This window comes from Rhinoderma darwinii, chromosome 4 (genome assembly GCF_050947455.1).
Source record: "Rhinoderma darwinii isolate aRhiDar2 chromosome 4, aRhiDar2.hap1, whole genome shotgun sequence".
Lineage (NCBI taxonomy): Eukaryota > Metazoa > Chordata > Amphibia > Anura > Rhinodermatidae > Rhinoderma > Rhinoderma darwinii.
Window position 1 is genome coordinate 339,436,417 of NC_134690.1, and position 20,448 is coordinate 339,456,864.

Sequence of the window (20,448 nt, forward strand, 5' to 3'; positions counted from 1 at the left end):
CTGACACACTGTCCACATATGGGCAGCGATGTCAGGGAATTCCACAGTGTCCCGGAGCAGAGCCGACACTAGCGCTCTGCTCGGGACTCCGGCTCTGGGGAAGCCCCAGACATCGCTATTCATATGTGGACAGCGATGTCAGGGAATTCCACAGAGTCCCGGAGCAGAGCCGACACCAGCGCTCTGCTCCACTCTGGGCAAGACCCTGACACACTGTCCATATGTGGACAGCGATGTCAGGGAATTCCACAGAGTCCCGGAGCAGAGCCGACACCAGCGCTCTGCTCCACTCTGGGCAAGACCCTGACACACTGTCCATATATGGGCAGCGATGTCAGGGAATTCCACAGAGTCCCGGAGCAGAGCCGACACCAGCGCTCTGCTCCACTCTGGGCAAGACCCTGACACACTGTCCATATATGGGCAGCGATGTCAGGGAATTCCACAGAGTCCCGGAGCAGAGCCGATACTAGCGGCTCTGTGTCCCGCGGGCCGCAGATGACACCCCCAGGGGCCGCATGCGGCCCGCGGGCCGCGTGCTTGTGACCCCTGCTGTAATAGATAAAAGTGCCAGATCAATGTTCAAAACAATGTCATCTTCCTTCACTGAGGTCGAATTAAATGCTAACGGCGCGCACTCTGTTACGTCAGAGAATTTATCGATTGCCTACCCTAGCCTACCCTTTTACACCAGCCTATTAGGACCCTTAGAAGGGGGCACATTACCAGATAAGCCCACTAAAGTCATTTGTAAATCACTCCATTTTCCTTTCTCCGAAAGAGGCTACAGACCTGGTAAAGCTCTCTGACTCTGAATCTACCTCGGAGACAGAGAGACTATTCGGAATTACCTCTGGAAAGTTGAAAATGTATATCCAGAGAAAAAGTCAAAATGAGCCCTATGATAAAAATCTTATTCTGAGGGCTGACAGTGCAACTGTTTAAACACGCTGTTTGCAGTCTTTGTATGGGAAATTGATCCTAATGTTGGTATTTCATTGTGTCAACAACTTGACTCCACTGAGATGGAGTCACTTATAGCATGATGCTGTCTAGGCACCCTGCATTTTTTCTTTTCAAAAATATCTCCCTGTTCTGAGGAAGAAGATGAAGAGGGGATATATTTACTCTTTTTACCTGCAGAAACTAGCAGGGAAATCACTTTCTGTGGGGATATCCCAGCAGAATCAGAGGCAGCTAAGCTGCCATATCTTCCATCTGTATCGCCTCCAGTCCTGCAATATCCAACATTGCTAGATGGCTGCCTATCGCAAAACAAAATTAGATTCCTCTCATATCACAAAGGTCAAATATATGCCTCTTTGACCTTTTCTGCCAAAACGGATTGATTTGCTTAAATACATCCATAATGAATATTGGATTGTAAAAACATTAAAGAATTTGAAAAAAAGATAATGAAATTTATATTATAGATTAAAAATATAAATCACATACTATCCTATAATGTAAATGTACCAGTTCATTTCAGGGAAGGGTGAATTTGAATTTCAAAGCTTCCCACGGATGTCATAATAATATTAATAATAATATTAATAATAATAATAATCTTTATTTATGTAGCACCAAAATATTCAGCAGCACTTTACAATTCAGAGGGAACATGTACAGACAATATCAGACATTACATAGTGACAAAATAATTAACAATTCAACCAAGATGAGTGAAGACCCTGCTCGCAAGAGCTTACAATCTATGAGGAAAAAGGGAAGACACAAAATGAATAAAGTGTTAAGTACAATGGTCCGACCATCTTTTATACACATGGGCTAGCACACGTAAAGCTGCATGAGCCGATCACCAGCCAGTATCTGTGTACGACAGACATGAAGTGCATTAGGGGGCAAGGAGTGTGGGGGGATACCGCTGAATGAAGGGGTCTGGTTCTGATGACTAATGTAATGGTGGGCAAAGGAAAGGAGTCAGATTAGGGAATGTCTAAAAAGATGTGTTTTCAGCGCACGTTTAAAAGTGTGGATGTTGGGAATTAATTTGATTGTCTGGGATAGCGCATTCCCGAGGACTGGTGCAGCACGAGAAAAGTCTTGAAGTCGGAGGTTTGGATTATAGAGGATGTTAATCGAAGGTCGTCGGCAGAATGTAGAGCATGGATGTTTTCAAAAGCTATAAAAAGTAAGAGATAACTTTATTCCCCAATTAGATGGACATCTGGATAATGGATTATTAAGACGTTAGTCTGAGTCCTTCATCTATCTATATGCAGAGACATTTTGATATGAAGGGAACAGGAAAATTCTTGGAAGTGCATATGATCTCTCATCCATCATTGGACCATATAAATACTGTGTTGACTATCTTATACATAATGCTACAGTTTGATCTAATTCAATATGCGTTCCTCTAATTCATCTGGTACATTGTGAAAAATGCCTTCCTCTTATTTCATCTGCTTTAAAGCAGAGGGATACTGTATCTTTAAAAATTATATTTAAAAAGTTTTTGTTAATAATGTCCAACACAGTAAAATCATCACAACTAATTGAGTTTAGATAACTCAATGGGGGTAATTTATTAAGACTGGCATTTTATATGTCAGTCTTAATACAAAGAAAAGTTGGAGTAAAATGCAATGCCACGCTCCCTTTCTACAAAAGTGCCAAGGTGGTGTAAAAAGGCCCTTTTGCGGCTTTTCTGTGAAATAAAACTGGCACAGAAAAGTTCATGTACATGGCCATTTTTTTCACATAAATTTATACCCTTGAGCCAGACAAAACAGGAACTGTATTGACCGACGAGTTCAGCTTTGAATTATCTGACCATAGAGAATTATTCTGAAAAAATGTCATTTGGTTTTATTTTGTAAATATGGAATAAGCATTGATATTACTCTTAATTAGTCTTATCAATGGTTTCTTTCTTGCTACTTCTCCCATGGATCCTACTTTTGATCTCAGTGTTTTTAGCCTGCAAATTTAGGGAGTAGGTACAGCATAAGACTAGTTAAGTTTCTGTAATGCAGATGTGGATTGATCTGGAGCCAGCCTCTTAAAACTTATGTGATTTATAAAAATCAGATTAAAAAAAGTAGAACAGGAATAACGCGGTGCTTGCCAAATTTTAAGAAAAAAAATAAAGATTAGAATCATTCATGTGACTCTGGTTGACTTTTTATTTATTTTATTTTTTTTTCTTTTTTTTCTTTTTAATGTATAAATTGGTATAAAACATCACATGAGTTAGTACAGAACATAAGAAGTAACTGTAAAAATAGGTCTTGTTTTTAAGGCAATTCACATGGAATATGTTAGGAGAGAATTTGGTCAAAGCCAAAACTGCACTGCCATTATACTTGTGCCAGAAACAAATGATGTCATCTGACTTTGATTTTTTTATTATATTGAATTTGCTACTTGTTCTTTTAAAAAAAAAATTAAATGCATAAAAATATACAATTATCTATAAATCATCAGCATATGTATTTTCTAAAGAGTTTTTGGTCCTTATAATTTAGACAAAATGTACTTTGTGTTTCGATACATAAACTGTATGTATAAGTAGCAAGCAATATTAGTTCATTAAACAATGGGAAACCCCACAGTGAAGGAAACCACCATCATGGTCTAGGGTAGTGAAATAGTTAATACCAACATTGGTGGTGGTCTATGATTGTGAAGGGGTTCACACCAACTTCTCTGGTGGTCTATGGCAGTGAAGGGGTCGATGCCAGCTTCCCTGATGTCTAAGGTAGTGAAACAATTAAAACCTGGTGTCTAGTAGTTTACCTAGTTTCCCAGGCTCCAACAATGTCTTCTATGTCCTTCTCCCTCCCTAACTTGAACTGACAATACAGATCACGGCAGGAATATAGGATTGTCTGTTCTATCCCTGTCTTGCATTGTTCTCTGTATGCTAAGGGTCCTATTACACGGCCGACTTGGGCTGTGTAAACGAGCGCCAATCAACGAGACAGTGCGTTGATTGGCGCTCGTTTGCTCCTTTCACAAGGAGCTATTATTAGTAATGTATGGGGACGCTCATTACTACGATAACAATAATATTTTGGGCTGCAGAAACTATACGAATGCTCGTTCTTCTTGTGCATCGGCTGATCGTTGACCTGTTTACACAGGGCAATGATATGGGAAAGAGCGTTCTGTAAATCGCTCGTTTGCCCAATCATTGGCCGGTGTAAAAGCCCGTTGCACATGACCGAGTGCCACTTGGGCCATTTTTCACAGCATCCGAGTGGCACCTGATAGTTTTCATGGACCCATTCACTTTAGCGGCTGAATCACGGACCCGACTTTCCAACTCATGGAAAGATAGGACATGTCTGATCTTTCCACGAATCACAGATGGGACCCGGCCGGCGCACACTGTCGTGTGCATGAGGCATTACGAAAACCACTCCCCCAGTTAAATGGCTGGGACCCCGGGTTGTATATTTCACCATTCCCTTAGAAAGAGTCTTGAGGCAGAGCAATGAATAGTACCAAGATTAAATTCCAGAGGCTTCAATTTTAAAATTTTCTCACCATCTATATAGGTAGTTATTCCATCTGCTGCAATATGGTTACATAGAATACATATGTCTCCTGACATATACTCAGAATTTGGATCATGTCTGTACAGTTAATATGTAATAATGATTGTGCTGGAAGATACAGAGCTTGTGGATTGATTTGGCAACCAGAACAATTCACAGTTGTGTATTTGGTGTGCCTTAAATTGAGGATTGGAAGTTATAGGGTTTAATTTGTCAGGACAGGTTTTTATTTTTTTGAGGTGTAATTTATAGAATAGTGTCCCCTCATGGTTGGGTGTAAAGTGGGAAGACAAGTGCAGCCCTTCAGCCAATAAGTCCCTTTAAATTAAAGAAGGAATACCAATATTGTGGATTGTGTGAAATTATGGTTTAAAGCATATGTGCATGTTTCTCATATGAAATTTGCTTTTTGGAAATGTATATTTGTATCTGGAGAGTATTAGGTTGCACTACTTTGCTGGCTAATTTTTGTATTACTTATTTTTCTTTCAAGACCTGCTTCCTCTGACATGTCTGCATGTAAAGCTGCAAGCTCTGAGCTCAGTGGGTATTTCCTGTAACGCATGCTCTCTCTCCCCCTCTCTTTTCTAAATACCCTATAGCCTCCTCCCCTCTCACTCACTGACTGACTCATACTAACATGTCTGTATGGGTTGTGATTGTTGTGTAAAGTGCATCTCACAGGACTCCTAAAGGATATATACGAGGTTCAATGTGAATAATTCTGACCTGCATTGACCACACATAGCTGTATACTAATCAGAAGTATGCTAGAAAGAGGCATAGTATGTGAAGGTGAGGAATACATGACCAGAGGATCACACTACACACAGGGTTTGTTTGTAGTCAGCTACCATGGATCAGTAGCTGCGTCGACCTGGTGCACATTGGTGTGCTGTATACAGAATGATATTTTTCAATCAAGACTATTTGAAAAGTTGTTACATTTTTATACTTAATGTATTGGTGCAAAACAAAATGTTTGCAATGGTGCAGAAGTAACTGAAAAAAATATAATAAAAAAGAGGAAGACATACTATGAACTAATGATGTCTTACAGTATGTTTTGTTTATATTTTATCGAAAAGGGACCAGGGCACTAAATATTCCATTTTATTTCACTCCTTTCCCAACACTAGTGACCTTGATTTGGATGACCTTCTATGATAGTTTTCAGTTTGTAATCAAGGGTAGATAAGGAATGCTCTACACTTATAATTATCTTGTTATTTTTACATATCTCTATCACTTTCTACTTTCAGCAAGACTGTAAAAAAAATTTAACATTTTAAAGTGACACATGTAATTGTAAAATCTTGATTAAATCAGTATCGCACTACAGAATGTATGGAACATGGTCCCAGGTGTAAATTTCAGGTCATATTAAGAGACATACTTAAACATAGATTGTAAGCTCTTGCGAGCAGGGCCTGTACTCCTCTTGGTTGAATTGTTAATTTGTTTTGCCCTATGTAGTCTGATATTGTCTGCACATGTTCCCTCTGACTTGTAAAGTGCTGCAGATTATGTTGGGCTATATATATATATATATATATATATATATATATATATATATATATATATATATAAATAAAGATTATTATTATTATTATTATTGTTAATAATATTAATAATATATAGACCTATTTAGAAGAATTTCCTCACTCCCCATAGCCATTAAGTGGTTTAGAAAAGTGACATATTGGTAGTTATTACACTAGAGTTCAAGCTGATGGATAGATTTTTTTTTCCTCACACTCTGTAATCCCTGTACTTTCATCATCACAAAACTAGGACAAATGTATAACCACTGAAAGTAAATATTGAATAACTGCAAGCAGAGATCTTAAAAACTAGGAGGAATTGATACAAAAATTATATTGAAAAATTGTATCACTTCCATCATAAAATGAATTACAGGAATAATAATAAAAATAATCATAGTAATAATAATATTTCCTAAAACTGTACTACCCCTTTAAAGTAGAACTTATATGGTTTACTACCCGTACATCACATTTATAACCAAACAATATTGGTTTATATCCATATTCAAAAAAGTACGATGTAATGTCACTGTCCAGTGCAGCTCTGCTTTCATTCCCTATGGTATCATGGCAAAATAACAAACTGGCTGTCCCATTGCTGTAGCATAATATATTTCAGATGCAGCATAAAAATATCTGCTGCAGATTTTTTTGTGAATGTTGCTGTGGATTTGGTGAATATCTGCTGCAAATCCGCAACATAATAGGTGTGCTGCAAATTTCAATATCCACAGCATTCCCACAAATACGCAGTGGAAAAATCCACTACGTGTGAATGGGGGTTGGAAAACAGTCACATAAGGGCCCAAAAAAAGGGGCATTAAATAAACAAAGCAAGGCCAATAGGTGTTTCAATTACTTAAATCTTAAAAAGTTACAAAGAAATCTTGACAAAACCAGAAGGTACGTACAAACACGAAAGTGAAAAGTAGGCATATCTGCAGACAAAAAGTAATATATTTTCAAGAATAATAGAAGTCAGAACAGTGAAATGAGCCAAATGATGGAGGGAGGGGGGAAAGAATAGGAGAGGTAGGACCAATGGGTGGGATGAAGATGAAGGATAGGGAGAAAATGAGGAGTAATAGTATAGAAACGAAAAAGGTGAACTGGAGGAGAAGGGTACTGGTACTAGGTTCAGCGGGCCAAACCCTCACGGAAAATATGTGTCAGATAAATACTACTCTTTACTTTATAGGAAACATATGATTGGGGGGTAATGTTATTGTTAGATTGAATTGAAAAAAAAAGTATCTAATTTGAAAGTGGGAGATATTCATTGCTCATGTTATTGGGGGATATTGAGTGATATTGTGCTATGGTTCTCTGTGTGAAGTGATGAAGTTACGGTGTGTGTGATACCTACAGTATAAAACAAGGTTATCAAGGCCATTAAAACAACTTCTTTGTCAGAAATATCTTCTTTTTATTTGTAGGCCATAATGACTACATGTGTCCTGCAACCAATCAGTGCACCATCGACAAGAACAGGAGAAAGAGCTGTCAAGCCTGTCGACTCCGCAAATGCTATGAAGTGGGGATGATGAAAGGGGGTACGTACTAAGTGCATTGCGAGATGGATGTGCTGAATGTAAAATATATCTCACATTGTTCCAATCAAAGGAACTTACACTCTAAAAAATCTCATGGAGCTTGTCCATGAGTGCTTACAACCAGCTTGCTTTCTCATCACTAAATTGAAATATTCATATAAAGGCAATCTATGCACATAGTAAATTAGCCTTTCTAGTGTCTGGAAAAAGTTTGCGCATAATATAGCTACCTAAGAAGACTTTTGAAGCACAGTGTTTTAAGTGCATCCATTTTGTAACATTATAAAGCCTTTTTTCCATTTTTCCTATCTCAAAATTGGAAATGAATTTCTGTAATTTTATTTTCATACATGCAGAATTGGTCCTAGATGTAGGGATGTTAAATCAGAACTGTTTTTTTTACAAGTTTGTTATTGAGGAAAGGCACATTAAATACTAGACTTTTTGATATCAGATGGACCCCGCCAATCTAATGCAAAGTGACCCAAACTACAAAAAATATAGAAACTAAAATAAATACACTAAATATTTTATTATGGATAAAAAAGTATAAAACTTTATTTCAACATCACAGTAGGAGTCAAGTACGTTTTCTGTCATTTATTCTTGTGGAAGGAAGAAAGGACAAGATATGAAGTTACATATCTTCACAAACCACACTCCATACAAAGCAAAACACCATTCACGCACATAGACCTCTAAAAAGGGATCCCACCCAGCTTTATCCCATACTATTAAAGGGAATATATCACCTGTAAATGTTTTTACTAGTTAAAACCAGATACTGAAACAGATTCTTTGTTGTTAGTCTATCTTTATTGTCTGATGGTAGATTTTTTTAAATTATATTTTCTGTACATGATTATGGGGGGCGACCATCTTGCCTGAGTGACTGTTAACAGAATTTAGAGATAAGCTTTACAGCAGCCATATGGACGATAGGAACCTGTAGACTGGAGATGTTTATTGACTTGTATGGAGAGTTCTCTTGGCAAGTTCCGTGACCGGTACAAAAGTCATTGTACTAAGGGAGAAGAAGTAAGCTGGAACCATCACCTTTTCTGAATGGTGTGATTCTGTGTTATCTATATAGAGGTGTTACATTTCATTGTAATTCTGCCTGTGATGATAATGAGATGACTGCTAAGAAATGATCTCTACAGAACAGGAAGTGTCAGGCTATTGTGAGACTTAGTGGCCATATCAAAATGGCAAGATTTCTGGATTATTATTATTTTTTAAATAAAATGAAATGTAAAATTAAGAAAAACATCACCAGAAATTCTTAAAATATGTTTAACATAAAAACATGATTTAAACCATAGGTCATTTTCTGATCACACATTCCCTTTAAGTAGGCAATAATTCACATAGTAGTTATAAGAGGACCTGTCATCTCAATTTTTTTCATCAATGAAAAATTATGTTCTTTAGCTACATCATGAAAAAAATGTAAAAGAATTTTGTGTCGGAATGTGATGATGTAAATATAAAACATTCTTTGCAGGCATAATTGTCTGTATCCTTAATGCCAGGATCACACACATAGTTTCGGAGTAGTTTTGGTGGCAGTTTTTGTCTCCGTTTTTTGTGCCAAATTCAAAAATGGACACAAAAGAAAGGAGATGCATCAGTCTTTTCTTTATACCTTTCCTTCCTTTCGGACCCACTTCTGGCTCAGAAAACTTAGCCAAAAACTGCCACAATAACTGTATCAAAACTGTGTGTGTGTGATACTGGCCTCAGGGTATATACAGACGTGGCTGATCGGTTGCAGAAATTTCAGCACATGCTGCAGAAACAAATCTATTCAGATGTATGGAATGAATTTTTCAGTTACAGAGATTTCTGAAAAATTCATTCCATACATCTGAATGGGTTTGTGATTTCTGCCACGTGTGAACATACCCTAAGGGTATGTTCACACGCTAGACTAAAAACGGCTGTAAAATATGGAGCCCCTGATTTTCAGCCATTTTTTATGCATCAAGCGTTTTTTGATGCGTTTTTTTACAGCCGTTTTTGGAGCTGTTTTGCTATTGCGACAATGAAAAACGGCTCCAAAAACGGCTCAAGAAGTGACATGCACTTCTTTTCTACGGGGCATTTTTTAAATATTTTTTACACGCCGTTTTCATAAACGGTGTGTAAAAAAAAAACGCCCAGTGGGATCGAATCGCCGTTTTTCCCATTGAAATCAATGGGCAGATGTTTGGAGGCGTTCAGCCTCCGTATTTTTAGCCATTTTTGCAGGAGGCTTACAGTCCGAAAAACTACTGAAAATAAGCCGTGTGAACATACCCTAAGGCTGGGTTCCCACAGTGCAGATTTTTTGCAGATTTTGCATGCGTTATTTAAGCCAAAACCAGGAACAGAACCTAAACAAAATAAATAGATAAAGAAAGGTCTTATAGGTCTGCTCTCCTGGATTCAATTCTGGTTTGGAAAAAAATTCAGGCAAAATCTGCAGCAAATCTGCACTGTGGGAACCCAGCTTAAGGCTTCATTCAGACAGCAGTGTTTGATCAGTATGTTGCTTCCGTAAGCCAAAACAATGAGTGGAAGCTACACGGAGAATAAGTAAAATAGAAAGATTTGTGCCTCTGCTGAGTTGTGGACCCACTCCTGGTTTTGGCTTACAAATACTGAGTAGATGTCTAATAGTAGAGTAGTAATTAGTTATAACTAGTGGTAATTGAAATTGGCCTTGTAAATGGGGAACTGAATGAGGACGCAACTAGTAGTTATATTCCTAAAATGTATAGTATAATATGCTAACTTTGGTCTTTATTCATAAAAGATAAATCTGCAATTTGTTTCTCCACATGTTCTTCTGTGTGATTTCTATGTTTGGCTATGTAATGGCCTGTTCACATCAATATTAGGTTCCGTTGATATGTTCCGTCAGGGGAGTACTCAGACCTTTCCATCGGAGGAACCCATCAACGGAAAGGCAAATGGAAACCATAGCTTTCCGTTAGCATTACCATTGATTTCAATGGTAATGTTTCCGTTGCTAATGGTCTCCCGTTTGTCTTCGTTCCGCAAGGTTTCCGTATTTTTTGGGGGAAATAATAGCGCAGTCGATTGTGCTATTAATTCCGTTAAAAAAAAGAAACCTTATGGAACAAAGACAAACGGAAAACCATTAGCAACGGAAACATTACCATTGAAATCAATGGTAATGCTAGTGGAAAGCTATGGTTTCCATTTGCCTTTCCGTTGATGGGTTCCTCAGATGGAAAGTTCTGACGGAACCCATCAACGGACCCCGAACACTGATGGGAACTCACCCTTATACACGTTATAAAATTAATTTCATGTCAATAACTGCCCTGCTACAGAAAAAAGCAAACATGTTGAGGTAAAAATTTATTCAACTCTTATATTTAAAAACAATATGTAACTTACAATGGAAAATAGCAGAATACAAGACAGGGTGTAAAGCAGACACAGTGGAGGGCACATGTGCGTGAACAGTTTATGGGGCCCTTGCTTTTCAACTAATTTTCTACTGATTTATTTAACGCAAATTGCTAATCATAGAGCAGAGGTGCACAACCCGCGACCACTGGTCCGCATGCGACCAGCAATGCCAGTCTGAGCAACCACCAGTCTTCAGGACATAGATAAACATGTCCAGATAGTTCAGAAAGACATGGGGGTCAAAGGATGGACACATCCTTTTGATGCAGATTGTGCAGTCATTAGACGGCAGCTTTCTTCTCTCTTCCCTACACTGAACATAGATATCAGGGTAGATCTTGGAAGATGCATGTAATTGCTCTCTGGTGTCTTCTGACATGTATAGTATCTTCCATTTCAGAGAGAAGAGGAGGGGTGAACAGTGTGGCAGCAGGGACATTTAAGTGCTAATGGTGCTCTGTGTGACTGGCACTATTGGAGGGGCACTGTGCGGCTGGCACTGCTATGGGTGTCACTGTGTGGCATGGATGTTGCACTTTCCATTATAATTTCTGAGAGTTGCGAAACGTACGGCTATACTGTCGATATGCCATAAATGTCTATTTTAGTAATACTCTTTTAAGTTTTATTGCGGCCTTGAAGAGTGGTACAACCTGAGAATATGATCCTCACCATATGTCATAGAGCATACCCTACTTCATACTTGTCCATAAATTCCCGCACCAGTGTACAAATCCACCAGTGATTTTGAGCAATGAGATTTATTAGTAGAGTCCCTCGTATGCAATCTGCTAGACAGTAGAGAGCACTGTATTAATAGTTTGAAGCTGTAAGTGGTCAGGTTGCATATGATAATATCTGCCCTAAATTTAGTTTGTACAGGATGAGAAAAATATGATTGCTTTCTTCCAAAAACAACAGGGTTCTCCGCTTTAGAAATCCTTTTTTATTTAAACAGTCCACCACAAAATAAGTTGATTACATAGGCACCCTGCTGCTAGGTTCACGAGCAATCAGCTCTGATCTGTCGGGGACCTGGCAGCAATTGTTCAATTTCAGTACAGTGTCACCACAAAGAAAATTAAGCATTACATAGAAATCAATGGTCTGTCTGTGTAATGCCAGGACATGCTTGGGTTCTCAAGAGAGACAGATATGCTCTTTAAAGGCGATCTCTGATCTGACCTTTTGCGGCGTTCCTAAATGAGGGACTCCCCTTAATTAACTAAAAATGCACTAATAGTGGAAAATTGGCGATGCTGTCTCCTGTGATTACGATCTCTGCTTAATGAGTAGTATAACTTGTATGATCTGCCTGAGAAGGAGAAGGGAGGTGGCTCCTATGAGCACATTTCTGGCTTAGAAATACAGTGATCCCTCAAGTTACAATGTCCTCAGGTTATAATATTTCCAACATATGATCTTTCCTGGGCCATTGTAGCTTGAAACCACACTTAACATGCAATGATACAAATCGTGCTGATCTGTGGCACGTGTGATTGACTGGAAGATCTAACCAATTAGCCTGGGAATTTTATTGGGTAAACACCTGTATTACTAAAGTGCATGCACTGATTGAGTGTCTGGTAGTGCCTCTATATAGTACAGTACTACATGTCCTTTACTGTCCCATTACTGTGTCAGGATGAGCTGCTGCTTTGTACACCAGATGAGGGCGGCCCCAAAACAAAAATTCTGTTCTCTACATAGAAAGTGATTTACAACTTCAAGCAGATATTTCTGACTTTTATATGTAAGCACTTACTTTATCTGTATTAGTTATCTGCTTATTGTTCTTTAATCTCTTTCTGTATTCACATTTTGGAGTCTTTGGACCCAATTATTAGCTTTCCTTAGAGTTCCGGTCTCAAGTTACAATATTTTGAACTTACAATCGTCACTCCGGAACCAATTAATATTGTAACTTATAGGACCATTGTATTGGAACTAAACCACTTACCTGTAAAATATGTTACTGAACAAGAATTTGGATATGAACAGGAAGGCACATTTTCATATCTGACCAGAATTGCACTTTAATTTAATCTAAAATAGGAGTAGAACAGTAAACATGACTTGAACCGCTTGTAAATAAAGCCACAGGTACTTACATATAGTATGTCACATGAATTTACACTATTATTAGTAAGATGCAAAAAATAATTGTAGTTATTGCATGGTGATGTATAACCAAATAAGCACCATAGTTTTGTAATCCTTTGTGACATTTTCTCTGGTTGTAAATTGAAAATTTTTAATTGGTGTTTACTCAACCTACAAAAATATATTTGAAAAAAAAAGCTTGCATGCATCTAAAACCAAGGGGCTAGTAATGCATAGAATACGTGTCCTGTCTCAACAAAATACAGAAAACAACAATACAAGCAACTAAAAATTACATTTTTCCATTTGTAATAGTAAATAGTTACCACTGATCCACAATGCACACTGCAGGAAACCATATCAGACCATTAAAAAGGGGCAATTACACCTACTACATAGTTATAAGCCTATGGTATCTTACATGAGTTTACAAAGCTTATAAAGAGTAATACGATCTACTGTTTGAAAAGAATCAGCAAATGTGGTTAGATTCATCAGGTTAACAGATGATGTACAATGGGATCTACAATCCTCTTACATTAGGTCACAATTGGCAACTTTTCGGCTAGGGATACACCTAGACTTTTTGCAGTAAAACTTAGTCCGAAGCTTAACAAGCGATTTCCAAGAGATTTTCAATCAATTTTCATATTACTCTATAGAAGAAAATAGTAGCTACTACTTTTAAAAATTGTTTAGAAATCGCTAGCTCGCTTTACTAGAATGATTTTGAAGATAATTTTAAGCTTTAAATTTGGACAGCGATTTCAGAGCAATTATTTGTAGTGGTAGATAAAAAGGTCTAGGTGTAGCCCTAGCCTTCAAGGGATACTTCCATTTTGGACATTTATGGCTTATCCATATGACCTATCTTTGGAACCAGGCCCCAGAACCCCTGTCCTACCTTATGCCTCTGTCCCTGGGTTCCTGCCCAGTAGATTGACAACCAATCAGTAGATTGACAAGGTGATTGGGTTTTCCAGAAACAGCCAAGCGCATTTTCCAGAACTCCCATAGTAGCTCCCGAGTTCCGGAAACAGCATCTATCATGGGGCTACGCGTTTCTGTAACTTCAAGTTTCTGTAGATATGCCATAAATGTCAAAGCTGGGAAAATACCTTTAAGATGTTTTTAGGGAGACAAAAAATGTGGCATACATATGCCACATCTTTAATTGTTGGCCATGCCTAACTACCAAAAGCCAATAATTGTGCCAGCCAAAGTGCCCCATAAATAGTGCCCGAAAAGTATAGCTATGAATAGTGCTAGCCAGAGTTCCTCCATTTATATTTATAGCATCTCTGTCTCTCCATCAGGATTTCTCATGTCACTTCCTACCTCTGCGTTAATCTCGATCAACGGAGCCAGGCAGCGCTATTCACCCAGTGAGAGTGGCAATTGACCTACTCCTCCTGTCAGACAGTCCCTGGGCAACCCCCTTCCCTATTTGGCAGACTCCTGGACAATCCATGAATTAGGCTGATGCTCCGAACTGGGCAAATATTGGCAGAATGTCCCATTGTATCTGAGTTACATTGCTTGTAAAGACTTTGTACTACACTAACTTGATCTACCATGTTTTCAGTCTTAAAACAGGCATTTTTCACCCTCCAAGGATTATGACATCTCTACATTTCATTTAGAGTAGTGTTTCACTGGAGAATATCTTATATGTGAAGGGTGAAGGCTAGATCACACACAGACAGAATGAGATTGCAGCAAAGCAGATGTTTAAGTAGAAGAACAAAACATTCCAGATATATACTAACAAAGAATATGCTCTAGATTAAATACAAGCACTGTTCTCTCCAGAGGACCATTTTTCCCATGGGAGCATACAGGAAGCATTTAATAAATTGAAAATGTTGGGAAACTATAATTATTTCTTATAATATAAAGCTTGTGGAAACCTAAAACGAGTTCTGCTGAAACCTTCCATCTTCTGATTTCAACAGCTATGTTCACATTGTTCTTCCCACCATGCCTGACAGATTTTTTTTTTCTTTGATGAATGCAAAAATGTAGAGCGGTGATTCTTCCCCTTGGCTGAATGCAGTTGCTACACTGCCAGTAATGTGTCTTCTACAGGAGCCAAGCAAAATAATGTTACATCTTAGCTGAGAGAGGAACCACGGCTCAATCTTTTCATAATAAAACATGATATATCTCATATAATCCCACTTCAACACTCAACACAGTGTGCAAGTAAGTGGCACTGAGTCAAAATGCCAATCTATGGCAGGGAGTTAACGCTTGGCTCTTGTGTCCTCTTATCTAAATTTGCCTAAACTGCTATGTGCTATGGCATTTACCTTTTGAAGTATTTAGCCAGGCAATTGCAGATTCAAGATGATGGCATACATACATGGAAGCAGGGATAATTTATCACTAGTGATCATAATAATAATAAAAATAAAAAAAAACTAAGTGACTTTGATAACATTTCCTAACAGTTTATTGCTTCTGCACAGCAGTGGTGGGACAAACTAGGGGCTTCAGAATGTGCCCCATCAGCCTTGGTACCTGAAGATCAGCATAACTGTACAATTGTTCATTTTATTACTCTCTGCTCCCCCTTCTCCATTAAAGCCCTTCATTCTTATTATATACGTATTTCCCGTTTCTCTCCAATATGTTGTATATAGATATAAAATAGATACCTATATTCTAAATGACACTGCACACACAGCGATATTGTGGATCATTGTAGACACATCAGTAGAGATCTGCCCCAGACAATGAACACTGTCAGGCTGGTTTGTCACGTTGCGGAAGCAACACTGCTGAGGTACTCCCGTAATGCAGACGTAAGCTTGCCAACATGTAAATCCACATGGTAATTAACCCCTTCCCGCCGCAGCCCTTTTTCAGATTTTCATTTTCTATTTTTCCTCCCCAACTTCCAAAAGCCATAACTTCTTTATTTTTCCGTCTATATAGTCCTATGAGGGCTTGATTTTTGCAGGACGAATTGTAGTTTTTCATAGCACCATTTATTGTGCCATATAATGTACTAGGAAACGGGAAAAAATTATTTGTGGGGTAGAAAATTAAAAAAACAGCGATTCCTCCATGGTTTTTTGCACTCCGTTTTTACGGAATTTACTGTGCAATTAAAACAACATGTTAACTTTATTCTGTGGGTCAATACGATTACGGCGATACCAAATATATATTGTTTTTTTTATATTTTACTACCTTTACAAGTAAAATCCTAAGTGTAAAAAAGAATTTTCGAGAGCCATAAGTTTTTATATTTCCGTCGATTAAGTGGTATGAGGGCTTATTTTTTGTGGGATAAGCTGTAGTTTTTAATTATACCATTTTGATGTACATGCCACATTTTTATCACTTTTTATTTCATTTTTTTTTTGTAGGAGATGAGGTGACTAAAAAATAGAGATTCTGGCGTTTACAATTTTTTTTATGGCGTTCACCGTGCGCGTTAAATAATGATATATTGTAATAGTTCATACTTTTACGGACGCGGCGATACCAATTATGTTTTTGTTTTTGTTTTTTTTTACTATGCTCTAGGGGGAAAATGGGAAATGGTTTTTTTTGGAACTTTTAATTTTTATTTTATTTTTTACATAAATAAAATACTTTATTTAACTCATTTTTACTTTTTTTTATTAGTCCCCCTAGGGGACTTCAACCAGCGATCGTTAGATCGCTTGCATGATATAATGCAATACTAATGTATTGTAGTATATCGTGATCCTGACAGGCAACTATTAAGCCCTGCCTTCATTAGGCCCCCATGTAGCCATAGCAACCATCGCGCCCCCCCCCCGCGATTGCGTTGCCGGGGGTGAGATAGATAAGCTATTAGAGGGGGTCGCCCCGCTCTTTCTAACGATTTAAATGCTGTGGTCGCTATTGTCCGCGGCATTTAACGAGTTAAACGAGCGGCATCGCGCTCGAGCGTAATCCCGCTTGTTACTCTGAAGTGTCGGCTGTAACAAACAGTCGACACCGGCATCGTATGGAGCGGGTTTACTCCGTGAGCCCATTCCATACTTCCCATACCCGACTTTGGCGTATGGATACGTCAAATGTCGGGAAGGGGTTAAATTGACTGCAGGTAAAAGTGCTTTTACCTGCAGTCAATTTGAAAACTGCGACAATATACATGTCGGTAAGGTTTTTGGCTGTATTGGGGCGCAATGAGTCAAGAGAAAGATGGCTACATCTGTAGCAGCCTAGTCCTAATACATGAGGTGAAAAAGTTTCCTTCCATTTTTGCATATTTGTCACACTTAGAATTAGATGACCAAATTAAACACAAAATACAGTTTTTAAATTAGGATTTCATTTATTGAAGGAAAAATGCTTTTCAGCCCTACCTGGCCCTATGTAAAAAAGTAATTGACCCCATAGCTAATAAATTAACCATTTACCCAAATTTAATTGACAATTGGGTTAATTTCACCAGCCATGCCTAGGAATGATTGCTTCCAGACCTGTTGAGTCTAAACATCACTTATATAGAACATGTCTGGCAATGTGAAGCAGGCTAGAAGGTCTCAAAAAGCAGCAGATGATGCCACAATATAAAGAGATTCCAATAGAGATGCCAAAAAAAGTCATTGAAATCCACCAGTCTGGGAAGGGTTACAAAGCCATTGCTAAGGTTTTGGGACTCCAATTTCCACAAATGGAGAAAAATTGGAACAGAGGTAAACCTTCCCAAACAAAATTTCACCAAAAGCGCATCAATAACGCAAACATCTTTAGGCCACTTTCCTCAGTTAAGGTCAATATACACGATTCACTGGGAAGAAATGGCATCCTAGTTACATCTGGCGTAAAGCTAACACTGTATTTCACCATAAGAACATCATACCAACAGTCAAACATGGTGGTGGTAGCGTGAAGGTCTTCGGCTGCTTTTCTTCTGCAGACCTGGATGACATGTCATAATTTATAGAACCATGAATTCTGCTCGTCATAAGAAAATTCTGAAGGAGAATGTCTGCCCACCAGTTCATGCCCGCCGTCAGCTCAAGCGGGGTTTGGGTTTTGCAGCAGGACATTGATCGGAAGCACATAAGCAAGTCCACCTCTGAATGGATCAAAAGAAAAGAAATTAAGGTTTTGGAATGGCCCAGTCAAAGTCCTAACTTGAACCCCATTGAGATGTTGTGTCAAGATCTTAAACGGTCAATAATCTCTTCATTATAGCGAATTAAAACAATTCTGAGAAGAGAGGGCCAAAATTCCTCCACAGTGATGAAAAAGACTCATTGCTAGTCATCACAAACGTTTGCTTGTAGTTTTTCCTAAGGGGTGGCAAACCCAGTTATTATGTTTAGGGGGCAATTACTTTTTCGTAATGGTGATATAGGTTTTGAATAAATCTTTATACTCCATAAATTGAATAGACATTTAAAAGCTGCATTTTGTCAACACGTTGGGGTAGCGCACATCTGACATAACTATATGTCGCCAGAGCCAGGGCTTAATAGAATCCTGGAAAAATCACAATATACTGCAATACAGTATATGAAAAAAACTAAAATACTAATCACTAATGAAAAAAGTAGAATACAACGAAACTAATGAAAAAAGTAAAAGACAGTCAAGGTATATATATATATATATATATATATATATATATATATATATATATATATATATTCATTACACACAGAGAGATCTATTTCCAGCTTTTTTTTCTTTTAATGTTGAAGATAATGGCTAACAATTAATGAAAACCCAAAATTTAGTGCCTCAGAAAATGTGAATATTATATAAACCCGACTATAAGTCAGACTGAAGATAATGTGACCCAATGGCAGCCTAGAACCTACCGGCTACCCTTGAAATACAGCACCAGGTAGGCTGATATACATGACTACATTGCACTACATGCATCATTGCAAATTGGGGATGAGAAAAAAAAATCCAGAGTGCTTCCTTAAAGAAATGGAGTTTGAGTGTAGCCTTTTACACCTTTAAGATATATGTGCATACTTGTGGTTAAGAGCTTGTCATGTAACAGCCTGTTCTAGATGTGATATTGTCGAAGTGCCTTATTGTAGAGAGATAACTGAACTCAGGAGCATGCTCTAACTGACCTGCTGAACTTTTATATAACCTTCCATTACTGTTGGTTCTGGTAATGACCATGACTGAGTGGACGTTATATACAATATTCACTATATATTATGCTATTTATAGGAAGATTAAAGGACAATTTCTACACTTCACAGGTTTTTACAAGTGCCTAGAATTGAAGGAGGAGAATATATTTCTTATTTCAAAATGGTTCAATTTTGTGACTCCTGATAATAAAGTCATTTTTAGTAATAGCGCAATTTTTATCTATCTTCTTTGAAAAATATATTTTCGACAATTTATTTTTTTCTGTCCTAAGAAATGTTTTTGTGATCTATCTATCTATCTATCTATCTATCTATCTATCTATCTATCTATCTATCTATCTATCTATCTATCTATTATATATTGATCTATCTATCTATCTATCTATCTATCTATCTATCTATCTATCTATCTAGTATATATTGATCGATCTATCTATCTATCATATATTGATCTATTATCGATCTATCTATCTATCTAGTATATATTGATCTATTATCTATCTATCTAGTATATATCGATCTATCTATCTATCTATCTATCTATCTATCTATCTATCTATCTATCTATCTATCTATCTATCTATCTATCTATCTATCTATCTATCTATCTATCTATCTATCTATCTAGTATATATTGATCTATTATCGATCTATCTATCTATCTAGTATATATTGATCTATTATCTGTCTGTCTGTCTGTCTGTCTGTCTAGCTAAAATATACAAAAAAGTAGGCAGCACTCCAAAGATAGTGGTGAAAAAATATGAGCTTCTTTATTTGCCCTAGTGTGAAGTTTCGGCTTAAACACTAGAGCCTTTCTCATGCATAGTTCATGTGTACTAAACAGAGGTTTATATAGGGCAATAACAAACAGTCCTTATGAAAAGTGATTGATATAAAATACATACAAATAATATATTTATACAATACTGATTCCATATTGCAAGTGATTAAAAAAATCATCAAAATTGGTGAACCAACAAGGGGTTACTTATAAAGTGTACTTTTGATTATACATAGTGTACGGATGTAGCCATCTTTATCTTGACTCTGATAACTTGCTGCAGCGTGATATCACACAAGAAAAGCCATTGAAAGTCATTAAAAAAAGTCAAGATAAAGGATCTTGCCACTGTGTATTTAATGTGTTAAAAGTCAAGATAAAGACTGCTACATCTGTACA

The 20,448-nt window shown here is 37.5% G+C and overlaps 1 protein-coding gene across 1 annotated transcript in view; it reads left to right on the plus strand.

Moving 5' to 3' along the window:
* The window catches only part of ESR1 (estrogen receptor 1), a 159,306-nt gene that overhangs the window by 91,205 nt on the left and 47,653 nt on the right, over nucleotides 1–20,448 (plus strand). Inside the window, exon 3 of the mRNA XM_075862873.1 lies at nucleotides 7,510–7,626. Coding sequence (XP_075718988.1) covers nucleotides 7,510–7,626 — 117 coding nt within the window. The remainder of the gene's footprint in view (nucleotides 1–7,509; nucleotides 7,627–20,448) is intronic.